At 47.2% G+C, this 14,341-nt stretch overlaps 1 protein-coding gene across 1 annotated transcript in view; it reads right to left on the reverse strand.

Moving 5' to 3' along the window:
* Positions 1-14,341, reverse strand: part of PRUNE2 (prune homolog 2 with BCH domain) — a 554,668-nt gene that overhangs the window by 124,825 nt on the left and 415,502 nt on the right. The window contains exon 9 of the mRNA XM_054397589.1: positions 8,971-8,990. Coding sequence (XP_054253564.1) covers positions 8,971-8,990 — 20 coding nt within the window. The remainder of the gene's footprint in view (positions 1-8,970; positions 8,991-14,341) is intronic.

Raw genomic sequence — 14,341 nt, forward strand, 5'->3', positions numbered from 1 at the left:
CTCTAGTGCTGAAAGACTTAATTGCCTTGGCAATCATGTCTTGTACACAAGCAAAGATACAAGGTAGAAAACAAATGAAGCATAAACAGATCAAGCCAATAAGACAGAGGCCTAAAAGAAGGTTTTGGAGCCATGGCCAACCCCACTGCAAGGATCCGAAAGGATTCCAACTATCATCTATCTTCAGCTGATGTGCTAACTTTTCTAAGGTGTTTACTTTTTTATGTATTGAGAGTGAATGGTCACTAAGATTCATACAACACATCCCATCTAATTCCTCACATCCATGGTTATGTAATAACAAGAGATAGTCGATTGCAGCACGATTCTGTAAGGCAGCTGTGCAGATAGAGTCAACATCAAGCATGAGTCCTGTCAGGGCAGTAGTGGTGGCATTATTATCTTTGGCCATCCAGCAGCCCATCTTCCAGAGTTGCGTCAGAGCTTGATCAGACATGACTCCTGGTGCAAGAATGGATGCCACAATCACTTTTGCTGAGTTCCAGAGATTCAGTTCAGAATCTCAGTCTGAGGTGAAACCCATTGTGATTCTCTTAATTCGCTGGACTGTCCCGGTCTTACCTAGTCACTTCCAACGGACAGCATTCTCCTATGGCTGCCAGAGGCCCAATCTACTGATGGTACAAGGACCACCACATATGCGAGCAGGCACTCCTGGCCATGCACGCCTACCACATAACAGGAAATAACCTTTTGGAAATAGAATCGGAACATCCCCGAGGCTCGCCCAATGTTTAGCAGTCTTATTGCACCATAGAGTAGTATCATTCCGTGGCACAGTTGAGTTAGCCCACCACCCCCCACGTTGGGATTTATGATCACTGCTTGGTTTTTAATTAAGGAAGGTACAGACAGCAGCTGGTGCAGATCCTAGTATGGTTTCAACCACTTGTCCTCCTCAGGCTCCCAATGGAGTACCTCTTTCATGAACAATTCTGTCTATTTTTTGGGATTATCCCAAACAACTGCCTGCTTTGAAAGCTGATCTGCGGGTTGATGTTAGCCTTATTTACCACAGGTTCCCTCTTTAGTAGGCTCATGGGTGTTTGCGCAGTTCCAACAATTTTTAAGGGCCTCAGGTAGATGATCTATCCATTTCTTATATTGGCCCTACCCCAGACGCCTTAGCTGTTGTTTCAGTAGAGCATTCATTCTTTCTACTAAACCCGCACCCTGTGGATGATAGGGCAAATGTCTCACCCTCTCATCAGCCCACTGCTGCACTGCATGGTTCTTGAAATGGCTGCCATTATCTGATTGAATCTCAACAGGTGTACCATAGTACAGCTCAATAGTATCCAAACAGTGAACGGTAGTGAATGTATTGGCATATGGGCTAGGAATTGCTACTACTAAACTGGAATAGGTGTCCGCTGCAACACAGAGATAGCGCTGTTGCGTGTATTCTGGAAGAGGACCCAAGAAGTCCATCTGCCAAATTTCTCCACTAACTGTTCCTCTTTTAATATTTCCCATAGTGGTTGCCGTTTCAACAACTGACATACAGTACATCAATCGATCACCTGGGATACAATTTCAGCAGAAACTACTGAGGGGGGACTTGAGCATCTCCCCTATGAAGAGAGACTGAGATCCCTGGGGCTGTTTAGTCTTGAGAAGAGAAGACTGAGAGGGGATCTGATCAATGTCTATAAATATCTGAGGGGTGGGTGTCAGGAGGAGGGGGCCAGGCTCTTTTTGGTGGTACCCAGTGATAGGACAAGGAACAATGGGTTCAAACTAGAACATAGAAGATTTCACCTCAACATGAGGAGAAACTTCTTTACAGTGAGGGTGCAGTACTGCAACAGGCTCCCCAGGGGGGTTGTGGAGTCTCCTACTCTGGAGAGTTTCAAAACCCACCTGGATGCGTTCCTGTATGGACTATCCTAGGTGATCTTGCTTTGGCAGGGGGGTTGGACCTGATGATTTCTTGAGGTCCCTTCCAACCTCTGATATACTGTGATACTGTGATACTATACCTCACTGGTTAGCCCAAGCCACAGTGGAATCCCTACCTCCTGGGTACCTATTTGCCAGTCATCCTGTGCCCACTTAGGTAGCCAATGTACCAACTCCTGTGCCACCGCCCAGGAATCAGTATAACTATGGACTACTTTATTGGGAGGAGTGGCATCTATTGCAGCTGCTTCTCAAAGGGAGTATACCTGACTTCAGCCCCTTTCATCCTTCTGAACCAGAATCCCAGGGGACGGTGATGCCTGTCTTGCATCTGCCACAGGCTCCACAAAGATGTGTCCTGTTCCACCATCATCTGCAATTCCACAGGCCCATCTAGAATAGGATGTAATTCTAGATATTCCTGAATGAGAGATTTTTGTCTGTTCAAACAACTTTTGATGTTCAATTCTCCACTCAAACACAGCCTTCGTTCTGGTGATTTTATACAAAGGTCTCAGACAAACAGCTAGCAAATACAGTCGTCAGAATCCCACTGCTCCCAAGAACTTCTGGACATCTTTATTACTTTCAGGAGTTGATGTGGCAGTTTAGGCTGCGTGCCTCCTCTTACTGCCACATAAGCTACACCTCTGCTGTTGCTAGTGTCCACCCAATAAGGTGGACACAGGAAACAGCGTATTTCTACCCATAAATCCTGCCCCCTATAAATCCATCTGCAAAGTCATTCTCTCTCTCTTTCTTTCCTCTTTGCTCCTGTGGCAGATGCTCCCTATGGGGTAATGGTGGGGGAGTATCTCAAGGCCTCTTAGGCCTGTCTAGGCCTAATGCCAGGAGGAGAAAGGAGGGGGGGGGGCAATCTCAGACCTGGCCAGCCTGAGACTAGCCTAGCAGGGGGGGGGGGGAAGAAAGAGCCCTGGGGGTTTGGGTATACCCTCAGGTGGGGAGAAGGGAAAAATGGGGAAGCCATTGGGTGTTATGTAAGAGGCTCTGTACACTTTGGATTGTTCTTGTCACTATGCTTTGTAGTTTTTGTAGTTTCATGAATTGCTTTTCCATTTAAATTTTCCATCACTCTCCAATCCGTTTAATCATAGAATCATAGAATCAGTCAGGGTTGGAAGGGACCACAAGGATCATCTAGTTCCAACCCCCCTGCCATGGGCAGGGACTCCTCACACTAGATCAGGCTGGCCAGAGCCTCATCCAGCCTGGCCTTAAACACCTCCAGGGATAGGGCCCCAACCACCTCCCTGGACAACCCATTCCAGGCTCTCACCAGCCTGGAAGACAAGGTCCAGCATAGCACCTTTTCTTGTTGGTTCCTCTACCATTTGGAGGAGGAAGTTGTCATCTATGCAATCCAGGAACATCCTGGATTGCTGATGCCTTGCTGTGTTGTCCCTCCAGCAGATGTCAGAGTGGTTGAAATCACCCATGAGGACCAGGGCTTGTGACCTGGAAGCTGCTTCTATTTGCCTGTGGAGGGCCTCGTCTGCTTGGTTCTGCTGGTCAGGTGGCCTGTAGCAGACCCCTACAGTAACATCTCCTCCCCCTGTCTTGCCTTTAATTTTAACCCATACACTCTCAACCAGCTCTTCATCCTTCCCCAGGTGGAGCTCCACTGATTCCAGCTGGTCACTGACATAGAGGGCAACACCTCCTCCTCTCCTTCCCTGCCTGTCCTTCCTAAAGAGCTTGTACCCGTCTATCCCTACATTCCCATCATGGGTATCATCCCACCAAGTTTCAGTAACAGCCACTATGTCATGACATCCCAGCAGCACAGTGGCCCTTAATTCATCCTGTTTGCTGCCCAAGCTGCGTGCATTTGCATAGAGGCACTTCAGCTGGGCTGTCCCTGTCTTCCTCTTGTGCCAACTCCCCTGGATTTTGACAGAGTGTCCTGGTACATCATTCATGGCTTGCCTCAGGGCAGTAAGTTGAGAGCCCTCACTAGTTCTCCATCCCTCTGCCTCTGGTGAGCTGCCCCTCTGTTTGTCACTGGCCAGCAGAAGACTATGCACCCCTTCCCCCTTCAAATCTAGTTTAAAGCCCTACCAATGAGCCCTGCCAATTCCTGCCCCAGGATCCTTTTCCCCCTCTGGGACAATTGCATCCCATTTGTTGTTTGCAGCTCCCTACCTGCATAACCCTGCAGGCCTGCTGAATACTGTAATGGTTTTAAAGACTGTCTTTTTAATATTTCTTCCTAAATTTCAAGGAAAGAAGGTTAGAGAATGTAAATAAGTCACTATTGGGTGTGAGAAAGCAAAATAATGATTATTCTAAACACTTCATTGGAGAGACAGAAATGTTTAAGAACCACTACTCAAAACAAGGTTGGGGAGTTGGGCAGTTCGCAACTTGCTGGGCTTCTGTCTGGGTGCTGCTTCTTTTCTGGCTGAAGATAGCACACTAACCTTGATGAGCTAAGTCTAACTGCCTCTCTGCTTCTTGACTCTCTGCCTTCTGCCAGGGGGTTCTGGGGGGAGTCCTTCTCGTTGGGGAGGAGGCCCCTCGGGGAGGCCCCTTGGGGGAAGCAAAGGGGGCTTGGTTGTCCTTTTTCTGTTGATTGTACATATTTGTAGATGTTGTGAATAGTGTATATTTGTACATATTCATTGCATTTCATCATAGATTGTAGATTTGCTTGTAAATACAGCATTCATTTGCTTTCAGACTGAGCTAGCCTGGTTGTTGTCAGTGTGGGGGGATTTCAGCTCTCACAGTGTTACAAATACTTCCAAAGGCCCAGTAGCATTCATCCAATTGCAGCTCCAGTCTCTGTAAAACATCAATTCCTAAAACATATTCATGAGTTTTAGCAATCATTACCTTGTACAGTTTTAGCTCTTGGTCAGCAATTTGCATTTTCAAGGCTATCAGTGCACCTGAAATGGGTTGGTCTCCCTGGCCCCAGACAGGAGTATGCTCCCCTGAATGCTTCTGTGGGTCTCCATCTACAATGGTGACCTCCACCCCAGTGTCGACTAGTGCCCTCACTGTCTGCCTGTTATGTGCAGGCTAGTGTATAATGCAGGTGGTGTGTGGGCGGCGATCTTGCCAACCCAGGGCAACCCACCGGTGAACTGGGGCTTGGCCACCCCCCTATTCTGTCATTAGGTAAGGGTTGGACTTGAGGCCCAGGAGATCATCTCCCTGTCCAGAGGAAAAACAAGCCACTGTCTGGTCCATGTCTGGCCAGGAGAGTTGGTCTTCACCCTGTGTTATTGACCTCACTTGGTGGTTCTCAGCCACGCATTTGAGCTCCTCCGGAGGCTGACTGTCTATCTCCTCCTTCGGAACTCCTTTCTGCAAGAGCAGTCTAAACAGTCTGCCACAGTCCCTTGCGTCCTGGCTGGTGGGCTGTTCCCTCCTAGCAGCCTCCCCCCTCTGGGCTCTCACTTAGGGCACTCCTGGAAGGTCTCCCATTTGCTGTAGCTGTTCTACCACTGTCTCAATGGGGCCACCCAGTAAAGAAATAAGCAGTGGGATCAAATAGGGCCTCCAGGCATCCAGGCAGACTCCCAAAATTGTATTTCTTATCTGGGGAGTGAAGACGTACTGCAAATACTGCTCTGGGGTACCAGTCTCAATGGCCATTTTCATCCCCTTGCCCTTTAACTATCTTTTGGCTGCATTTAAGGTAACCCAAGTAGTAGGACCGTCTCACCAGGACCCCTCATTCAGTTGTCTATCTCTGATGCCCTCACAAACTACTGAGAGAAGGGACCTGTAGTCCCTCGATCAGCGAAGATTCGTCTGTACATAGAGATCGTTAGTTATACCCAAGACTCTCGTGGCATCCCCGTCATCGATCATCACGGAGTCAGTATCCTGCTCCATCAATTGCACCATCCACATATGAGGTCTTTCCCCAGACAGCTGTGTATATTTTGACAGCAAATTCTGGATCTCATCTGGGGAAAAATCTGTGAGTTCATCCTGTCTAATCAATGGTCCGTTTGGACCCACTACCCCCTTTTTCTTCCATATTGGGACAGCCTGAACTTTCACATGATGACAACATTCTTGTTTACCCTGAGGCTCAACCTGAACCTTCGTATGCTGGCAACATTCTTGTTGGTTCTGGGGTTTTGCCTCTTTCTCCTGGGGTTTGTCTCCCACACTCTGGAATTTCTCTTCTGACTCCTTGGAGCTAGACTCCGAGCCAGAACTTCAGATGTTACCATCCCACATCTCGGGGTCCCAGTCTGGAGAGGTAAGCACACTCGATCTCTGCCTTTCCCTAATTTCCTCTGCCTGTGTTTCACTGCTCTTACAGTGTATTTATCAGCTAATTTGATGCATTTCTCTTCTAACTGCTCCTTTGCCTTCTCCATGTGTAACAATGCCTGCCTCTGAGTCACTTGAGTGGCGCAAACCACCTGCAGCTGTTCCTGCAGACACTGATTTTCCTTCTGTTCATCTTGTAGCAGCCCGGTAGTAACTTTAAACGCAACCAGAAGCGCTCCCCCCCCTAATTCGCCCAGCATGTTGGAGCCAAACTGATCTCTTACTCGCTGGGCTTTGAGTGAATTGCTCCCAGTATTTCACCACATCCACAGGGGTCTCCTGACCCCACATCTCCGGGTGCACCTTCATACACTCCTCCTACTTATTCCACAAAGTGTCCCAGGGCTCCTGCCCCCATTGTGGTGGTTGCACCACATGCCCAGAATTATGCCCCCAGATACCAGCTAACTTGTCCCAACATGTTTTGGTAAGTCCCCCCTTCCACCCTCCTTTCAGGAGAGGAGGACAAAGGCCCCAGGCGCCAACCTGTCTCCTAAAGGGTAAACAACTGCATGCACCCATCGCATGGCATGCTCATGCTCTTTCCATTTAAGGGCATAATTCTAGCTTCACCCTTTCTATAGGTCGAAGCAGGTTGTTGACAAGTGTGCCCATTGGCCAGATCCAGCCTCGAGGAATCTATAAGTGTTCTCCATTTGTTTAAAAACTTGTTCTCTCCTTTTGCTTTCTCTCGCTTTGGTCAAACTACGGAAGCTCGCAACCCCTAAGTCTTCTCACTCCCACACGCAAGCGTACTAGGAAGCCTCTGCAATACAGAAAGAAGCCAGCTCACCGAGCTGCTCGAGGAACCAGCAAACAGGAGATCCTTTCGCTGAGCTACAGGAAGCCGGCGTCGTAAGCCCAGTCAAGAGGACTGAGGAAGCCCCGAGGGTAAGCTTTAGCCCAGAAGGGGAAGGACTAGCCTAAGCCTGGCAGTCCAGAACTGCTGCAATCATAAGCAGCTGTAAGCAGCAACTCATTCTGAGTGACCCCTGCTGTTTGTGGGAGAGAGAGCATTGTCAGCTCGAGACGAGCCGAGGGGGAAGCACTGCACCGCTTCACCGCACCCTCCCCCAAAACCCATCTCCAGGATTGGAGACGACCAGCCCCGCCTACCGGGAACCATCACTTCGTTGTGTAAGACCACTCCCCGGACAGGCCCTGCCGCGCCGACCCTGCTAAGGGAAACTGCCGACCAGCAGAAAGCCTCGCCCCTCTGTGGCCATGGGAGGAGAAAGCAAGCCTCACCCCACCCGCAGAGGTGGGAGGAGAAAGAAAGTCGCAGCCCGAGTGGGAGCAGCCCCGGGCAGACAAACAGCCAGCAACTAGCCGGCAGCAGTGAGCAGCCAGCGTAACCTAGCAACCTGCCTCGCTACAAAGAAAGAAAGAGACAGAATGTATCTTTCCATGTGTGCAACATTCAGTAACATTCTATTCAAAGCGCCCGTGCATAGTCGTGTGATATTTCTAGCTTAACTTGCCTCATGATAACATCATAAATATGTCTGTACATAGCCGCAGCCGCCAAGCGTCTTGTTGAGTCTCCATCTAGTGGACAAGCGGCAGAACTGCACTTTTCATTCCCTTAATTAGAAATTGATTCTGTAAATGTTATAAATGGGTATAATTGTATATACTGAACCAGTTATGGACTATATTGCTACAACCATGCATTCAAATCAATATATATAAGGTGATTAATCAGTTATTCTTAATTTTAATAATAAATAATAATTCTCATGTTTCATATTTCATAATTAATAACCATCATCCTCCATCTCTAATCACCCCCACGACACCCATGCAACATGCTCCATGGGGGAAGCCTCGGTTTTCTTCTCGGTCTTCTTCTGAGGCATGCTGCTTGCAGCATTCCCTCCTAACAACTTCTTCATCCTAACCACTAATTACATGCTCTATTCCCCTAAAAAGCTTATATACACCTATGCACTATGACCGTAATGCATTTTTGAACAGAACTATCTACAACTATGTACACAGAGTATGCGGGTACACTTCCTTACCAGAAACTTATCCACCAGTAAGCCCCATGCCTCTTTACTATATACACATGGCCCCAGCTACGAGCCCCACCATGAACTGCATCCTGTCACCATTTATGTTCCAGTGAGCTCTTTTTGATGAGGAATTAATTAGATACACGTACCACAGGTGCCAATGGGCATGTCTGTCTTTATTATAAAGGCAGACGAGGTTGCAGCAGAGCGCTGTAGGGTATGAAACCCTAAAGCAAAGCGCAACCCCATAACTTACCCAGTAAACCCAAAAGCAGAGCCTGATCCCAAGCAAAGTGCAGCTAACTTACGCTAAACACCCTATAAGAAACATGGCGGTACCGAAGATTGTGAAATGGTGGAGCTGACCATCTCTCATCCAGGCAGGCATCCCCATGAGACCAAATCTTGTCTTGTTGGATCGGAGGAAATGGCAGAACCCCGCCAGTAGCAATCATCAGTTTTTTTATGACTCCTGCGTTCTGTGACATTGGGCCAGGAAATCACAGGAGGCTGAGTCTTGGAGCCAAAGCCCCACCCATATTTTGCAATCGTGTTATGTAACTTCTCACCCTCCTGCTCATGCATGCAGATCACTCTGGGGCTCGCACAACCCCTGCCCAGCAATACCCTTCCTCATCTTCATCTTCCTCAGGTCCATTAGTGGTCAGATGAGGACATGAAGGTCTTTTGTACCAGGTTGGACCATTCTCACTTGCAGCCGTATATAGAATGCTCCTAATGTCTGGACCAGTTCGGACAGGTCCCAGACCCATCGCTTGGACTACCTCTCGCTTTATCTGGTCAAAGGCTGCTTGTTGCTCACAACCCCAATAGAACCTGTTTCCCTTTGGAGTCACATCACCCGTGGCATGGACTACTTCTCTATTTATCTGGTCAAAGGCTGCTTGTTTCTCTTTTGAGTCACATCATAAAGAGGCTTAACAATCTGACTGTATCCAGGAATGTGCAGTCTCCAAAATCCCACTGTACCCAAGAAAGTTAGAGTGTCCTTCTTATTTGTGGGATTTTCCATGGTGGAGACTTTGTGTATTACATCCAGTGGAATGTGACGATGATCATCCTGCCACCACACTCCCAGAAACCGGATTTCTTTGGCAGGTCCTTTTACCTTGTCTCTCTTTATGGCAAAACCAGCCTTCAACAGAATGTCAATGATTTTGTTACCTTTCTCGAAGACTTCCTCAGCAGTTTTACCCCACATGATGTCATCGATGAGATGAATGTGTTCTGGAGCTCCACCTTTCTCCATTGCATCATGGATCACTGCATGACAAAATCTTGAACTGTGTTTCCAACCCTGGGACTAACGATTAACCGTGTACTATATTCCCCTCCAGATGAAAGCAAACAGAGGCATGCATTCCTCTGGTATGGGAATAGAGAAGAAAGTTTTATCAGTCTATGGTATCATACCATTTAGCCTCCCTGGATTCCAGCTCATACTGGACCTCCAACATGTCCGGTATAGCCACACTCATGGGTGGAGTCACCTCATTTAGGGCATGGAATTCGACTGTCAGATGCCATTCTCCCTTTGGCTTTCGCACAGGCCAAATCAGAGTGTTGAAAGGTGAATGAGTCTTGCGGATGACATTCTCACCTTCCAGATTTTGAATGGGCACCAAAGAGTCACATTGGTTCTGCATTGTCTGTGATGCACAGTTTGAGAAGCAACCAGCAACTTCACATCCTATATCTCATGTTGTCCCACAATTGCAGATTCATCTGAAAGCTCAGGTCTAATAGACAACTTCAATTTTCCTCCATCAATTTCTACAGTTGCTATTCCAAAAGCCCATTTGTAACCCTTAGGATCTCTGAAACGCCCTTCTCTTAGAAAATCAAAACCCAAAATACAAGGTGCATTAGGTCCTGTCACAATAGCATGTTTCTTCTACTGTTTCCCAGGTAAACTTTTATCGACCTCTATCTTAAACAACTCTTGAGATCCACCAGCGACTCCCTGAATAGTTATAGATTCTCCCCCTTGATAATTTGACGGTATTATGGCGCACTGAGAAGTTGGTTGACCATCCCTTCTGTTCATGTTCTCACCAAACTGATCACGCAGAGTTATCCAGATACTGCCACATGATTGCCTCTGCTATCTGTTTTGGTTTGACCTACTCTGGAATGGCCTTCTTAGAGGACGTCTGTTCCTGACAGCTGAAACTTGTATCCATCTGGAGGAAGAGGAATCACCATCATCCCCCTTCATCAAGTTTGATATGGAGGTTTTAAGTTCCTCTTTCAGCTCTTTCATGCAATTCTCCATCTTTCCGGTCAAAGTTTCAATGGCTGAAACCAAAGAAGTACATGCAAGACTATCCTCCAATTGCATTTGGTCAGTGAAATGGCCAGCAGTGGGAGGCACTCCACCATAATTTCTTGCCACAATTCTGCTTGCCAGAATAGTAGCATAATTAGGAGGAGCAAGCTTAATGAGCTTTTTGGCTAGGCCTGTTCCCACAGGAATTTCATCAGGATTCACTATCTTATGATCTCCATACATCACTTCTCTCACACCAAACTCTCTCAGATGCTTGATTCCCTCAGCTATTGTGGTCCAAGGCTTAGGGTTCCATGGCAAATCATCTCTGCTGGGGTGCCTCATCAGGACTGCCAGTAAGAGGCGTGCCCACAGAGAAACTTAACCAATGCACTTGCCAAGATGCCTGTCTATGACGATATCCTTTGAGAGCGTCCCCAACTGGGAGGTCGACTTGTCGCCTACCACCAACGCTGGAGCTCCCATATCAAAACACCTGGCTAGCCAAGACAGGACTGGCTCAGAGTCTCCTCTTATGCAATCCTTCCTCACATGTCTAATTTCCTGTCTGGGTGCATTTGCTGACTGTATGTCATCCTCCTCATCATCGTCATCATCATCCTGAGCTTGCTGTCCCCATACTCCTACTGTAATCCTCCGTGCAATTTCCTGGAGTTCAGAGGCACTGCCAGCAGTTGCTAATTTAACAGGGTCCACATCCTGACCTACATCTCCATCATCCATGTGTGGTCTCAAGAGGTCTGCCAGAGTTTTAAGGCTAACCTTCTCTTCCTCACCAGAAGGATCTTTCTTAACAGAGGGACCCTGAGAAGAAGGACCCTCACCTCCTTCTGCACTATCTCCTGCACCATCTCCTGCACCATCTGCACCTGCTCTTGCAGCTCCTTTGCACTTTCTGGTGACAAATTTACTGGTTGAGCTTTCACCTTCACAGCAGAGCTGGCAGGAGCAGAGGAATTCTTTGCAGCGGCAGCAGGAGCAGAGGAATTCTGTGCAGAGTCGGCAGGTGCAGAGATATTCTGTACAGATTCCGTAGGAACAGAAGGATCCTGTGCAGAGTCAGCAGGTACGCGTTGAGACCCTGCAGCTGCTGCTGTGTCCGTCTCGACAGCAGAGGGAGGAGGAGGAGACTGTGCCTCGTTAATGGAGCCTGCCTGTGCAGTCGAGTCTGCCTGTGCAGTCGCGTCTGCCTGTGCCTCGTTAATGGCGTCTCCCTGAGTAGTCAGGGCTGTTATCTCAGATTCTGTCACACTTCCTGAAACTTCTGGCACAGATCCCACAGCTGCTGCTGCTGGCTCTTGGTAAAGGCTATCGGCAGCTTTCTCACAAGCCTTTTCTTCCCCGCACTTAATTGTGATCGCCTGGACAGTGTAATCAGAATCAGAACCTAATTCCGAATCTCTCTGAGCTTTTCTATGTTTCCTCTTATGCCTACGCAGGTTGCAAGAGCAAGTAGCCTTATGTCTTTCTTGATACAGTGGTTCCAATAGCCAAATGTTTATTGCCACAAGCACCAGAATCAAGATTAGCATAAAAATCAATTTGGGATTCCATTGGTTCACATAATCCTCTGCAAGAGGAATAGCAAACTCAAATGCTTCTGCTGGCAGATTTATAGTTGAGTTACCATATCTCCCTAGCCCAATAAGACCATAACAGAAATCAACCACATTTAGTAACTTGTTCTTAACCCATGGAAACGACTTATATGCCACATATCTCACAATCTTGTCTATCATGGAGGAAATGGCCCATTTATAGATAATCACACCGATAACAGAGGAAACAAAATTGCTCAGAATCCAAAACAGCTTCATTTTGCTTCCTAATCTGAGCAGAAATAAATCATACAAGCAAATGCCCCATATTGGGTGCCAAAAATAAAAATGTGTCAGTGTGATCTGAAATTCCCCCCACACCAACAATAACCAGGCTAGCTCAGTCTGGACGCAAATGAAAGCTGTATTTACAAGCAGATCTACAATCTATGATGAAATGCAATGAATATGTACAAATATACAAAATTCACAGCATTTACAAATATATACAATTAACAGAAAAGCACAACCAAGCTCCCTTTGCTTCCTCCCAAAGTGGACCTTTCCCAAGGGGCCTCTCTCCCAGGGGCTTCCCCCCAGACCCCCCTGGCAGAAAGCAGCTAGTTAGGTAGAAGCAAAGAGGATTGTTAACTTAGCTCACCAAGGTCAGTGTGTTATCTCCAGGCAGAAGAGAAAAGAAACAGCAACTAGACAGCCCAGCAAGGAAGCCCTGACTGCCCCACTTTGTTTTGAGTAGGAGTTCTAACACATTTCTATCTGTCCAATGGAAGTGTTTAGAACAATCATTATTTTCCTTTCTTACACCGAATAGTGACTTATTTACACTCTTTAGGTTTCTCTGCTTGAACTTTGAGAAGAAAAATTAAAGAGACAGTTTCAAAACATCACACTCATGTTGAGGTGGAACCTCCTGTGTTGTAGTTTATATCTGTTACACCCTGTCCTATCTCAGGGTGCAATGGAGAAGAGTCTGTCCCCCTCCCTCTTGACACCCAGCCCTCAGATAATTCTAGACTCTGTCCATGTACAGTTTGATGGTATTAAAGTACACTGAGCTCCTGTGTCAACCAAGGCCCTGTACTCTGAAATTTTGAAGTGCCAGGCCACTTAATAAACACATCCCAATAGATTCTGTTATCTCCAATATCCCTTTCCTCCCCTTGGCAGAAGGCAGGGCACCACTAATTATGAGCATTGTATGTACATGTACAGTTGACACAGTGCTTAGTGCTAGTGTTAGAACCACTGTTGGAGCAATCAGAGTTGTCCTGGGAAACGTAGACAGTGGCAACTACCCTTCTGGTATTATTAAGAACATTCTGTACATGGCCACAAGTGACAATGATCCAACCTGGTTTATGGCAAAGAGCTCCAGGTGAGACACGTGGATGCCCTCTTGGTTTCTGGGGTCGTGGCTACAGAGGCTCAGAATCAAACTACACTCCAACAGAGAAAGAGATTTTAGCTGCTTATAAAGGAGTAAAAGCTGCTTCTGAAGTGATCGCAAGTGAGTCCACCAGTTTGTTGCATCTCTGCCTTGATGTCCTGACGAATCATGGGCCCACTGAGCTAAGAAGAGCTTACCTTGGTGTTTCCAGTCAAGATCAAGATCAAAGTTTGTGTCCCCTTGGGAAACTCTTGCAGCTAGATATGCCTGATGGTTGTGTCATTTTTACTCAGTGGCTTTGCTCTTAGGAATGTGAGCATCAATGTGTATCACACTCACTGGGATTCTGTCAATGTGAGCAGCAATGTCTTGCCACAGATCTGCAGCCCAGATAGGCTTTCCTTTTCTCTGCCAGCCATTCTTTTTCCAGTCTTTTAGCCAACACCACAAGGCATTGCCTACCATCCATGAGTTGGTGTAGATATAAAGCTTTGGCCATCTCTCACATTCAGCTATGTTAAGAGCTAGCTGGACAGCTTTTACCTCTGCTAATTGACTGGATTCTCCTTCTCCATCTCTTGCTTCTGCAACTCTGCGCGTTGGACACCACACTGCAGACTTCCATGTACACTTGTTTCCAACAAGACAACAGGAACCGTCTTTGAGCAAAGCATATCTATTTTCATCATCAGACAGATCATTGTAAGGAGGAGCTTCCTCAGCACGAGTTACTCTCTCCTCTGGAGGTTTTGCACAGCTTGTGCCTTCTGGCCAGTTTGTGATCACCTCCACCAGACCAGGCCTTTCGAGATTTCCCATTCGAGCT

This window comes from Indicator indicator, chromosome Z, assembly GCF_027791375.1.
Source record: "Indicator indicator isolate 239-I01 chromosome Z, UM_Iind_1.1, whole genome shotgun sequence".
In the NCBI taxonomy this organism is placed as follows: domain Eukaryota; kingdom Metazoa; phylum Chordata; class Aves; order Piciformes; family Indicatoridae; genus Indicator; species Indicator indicator.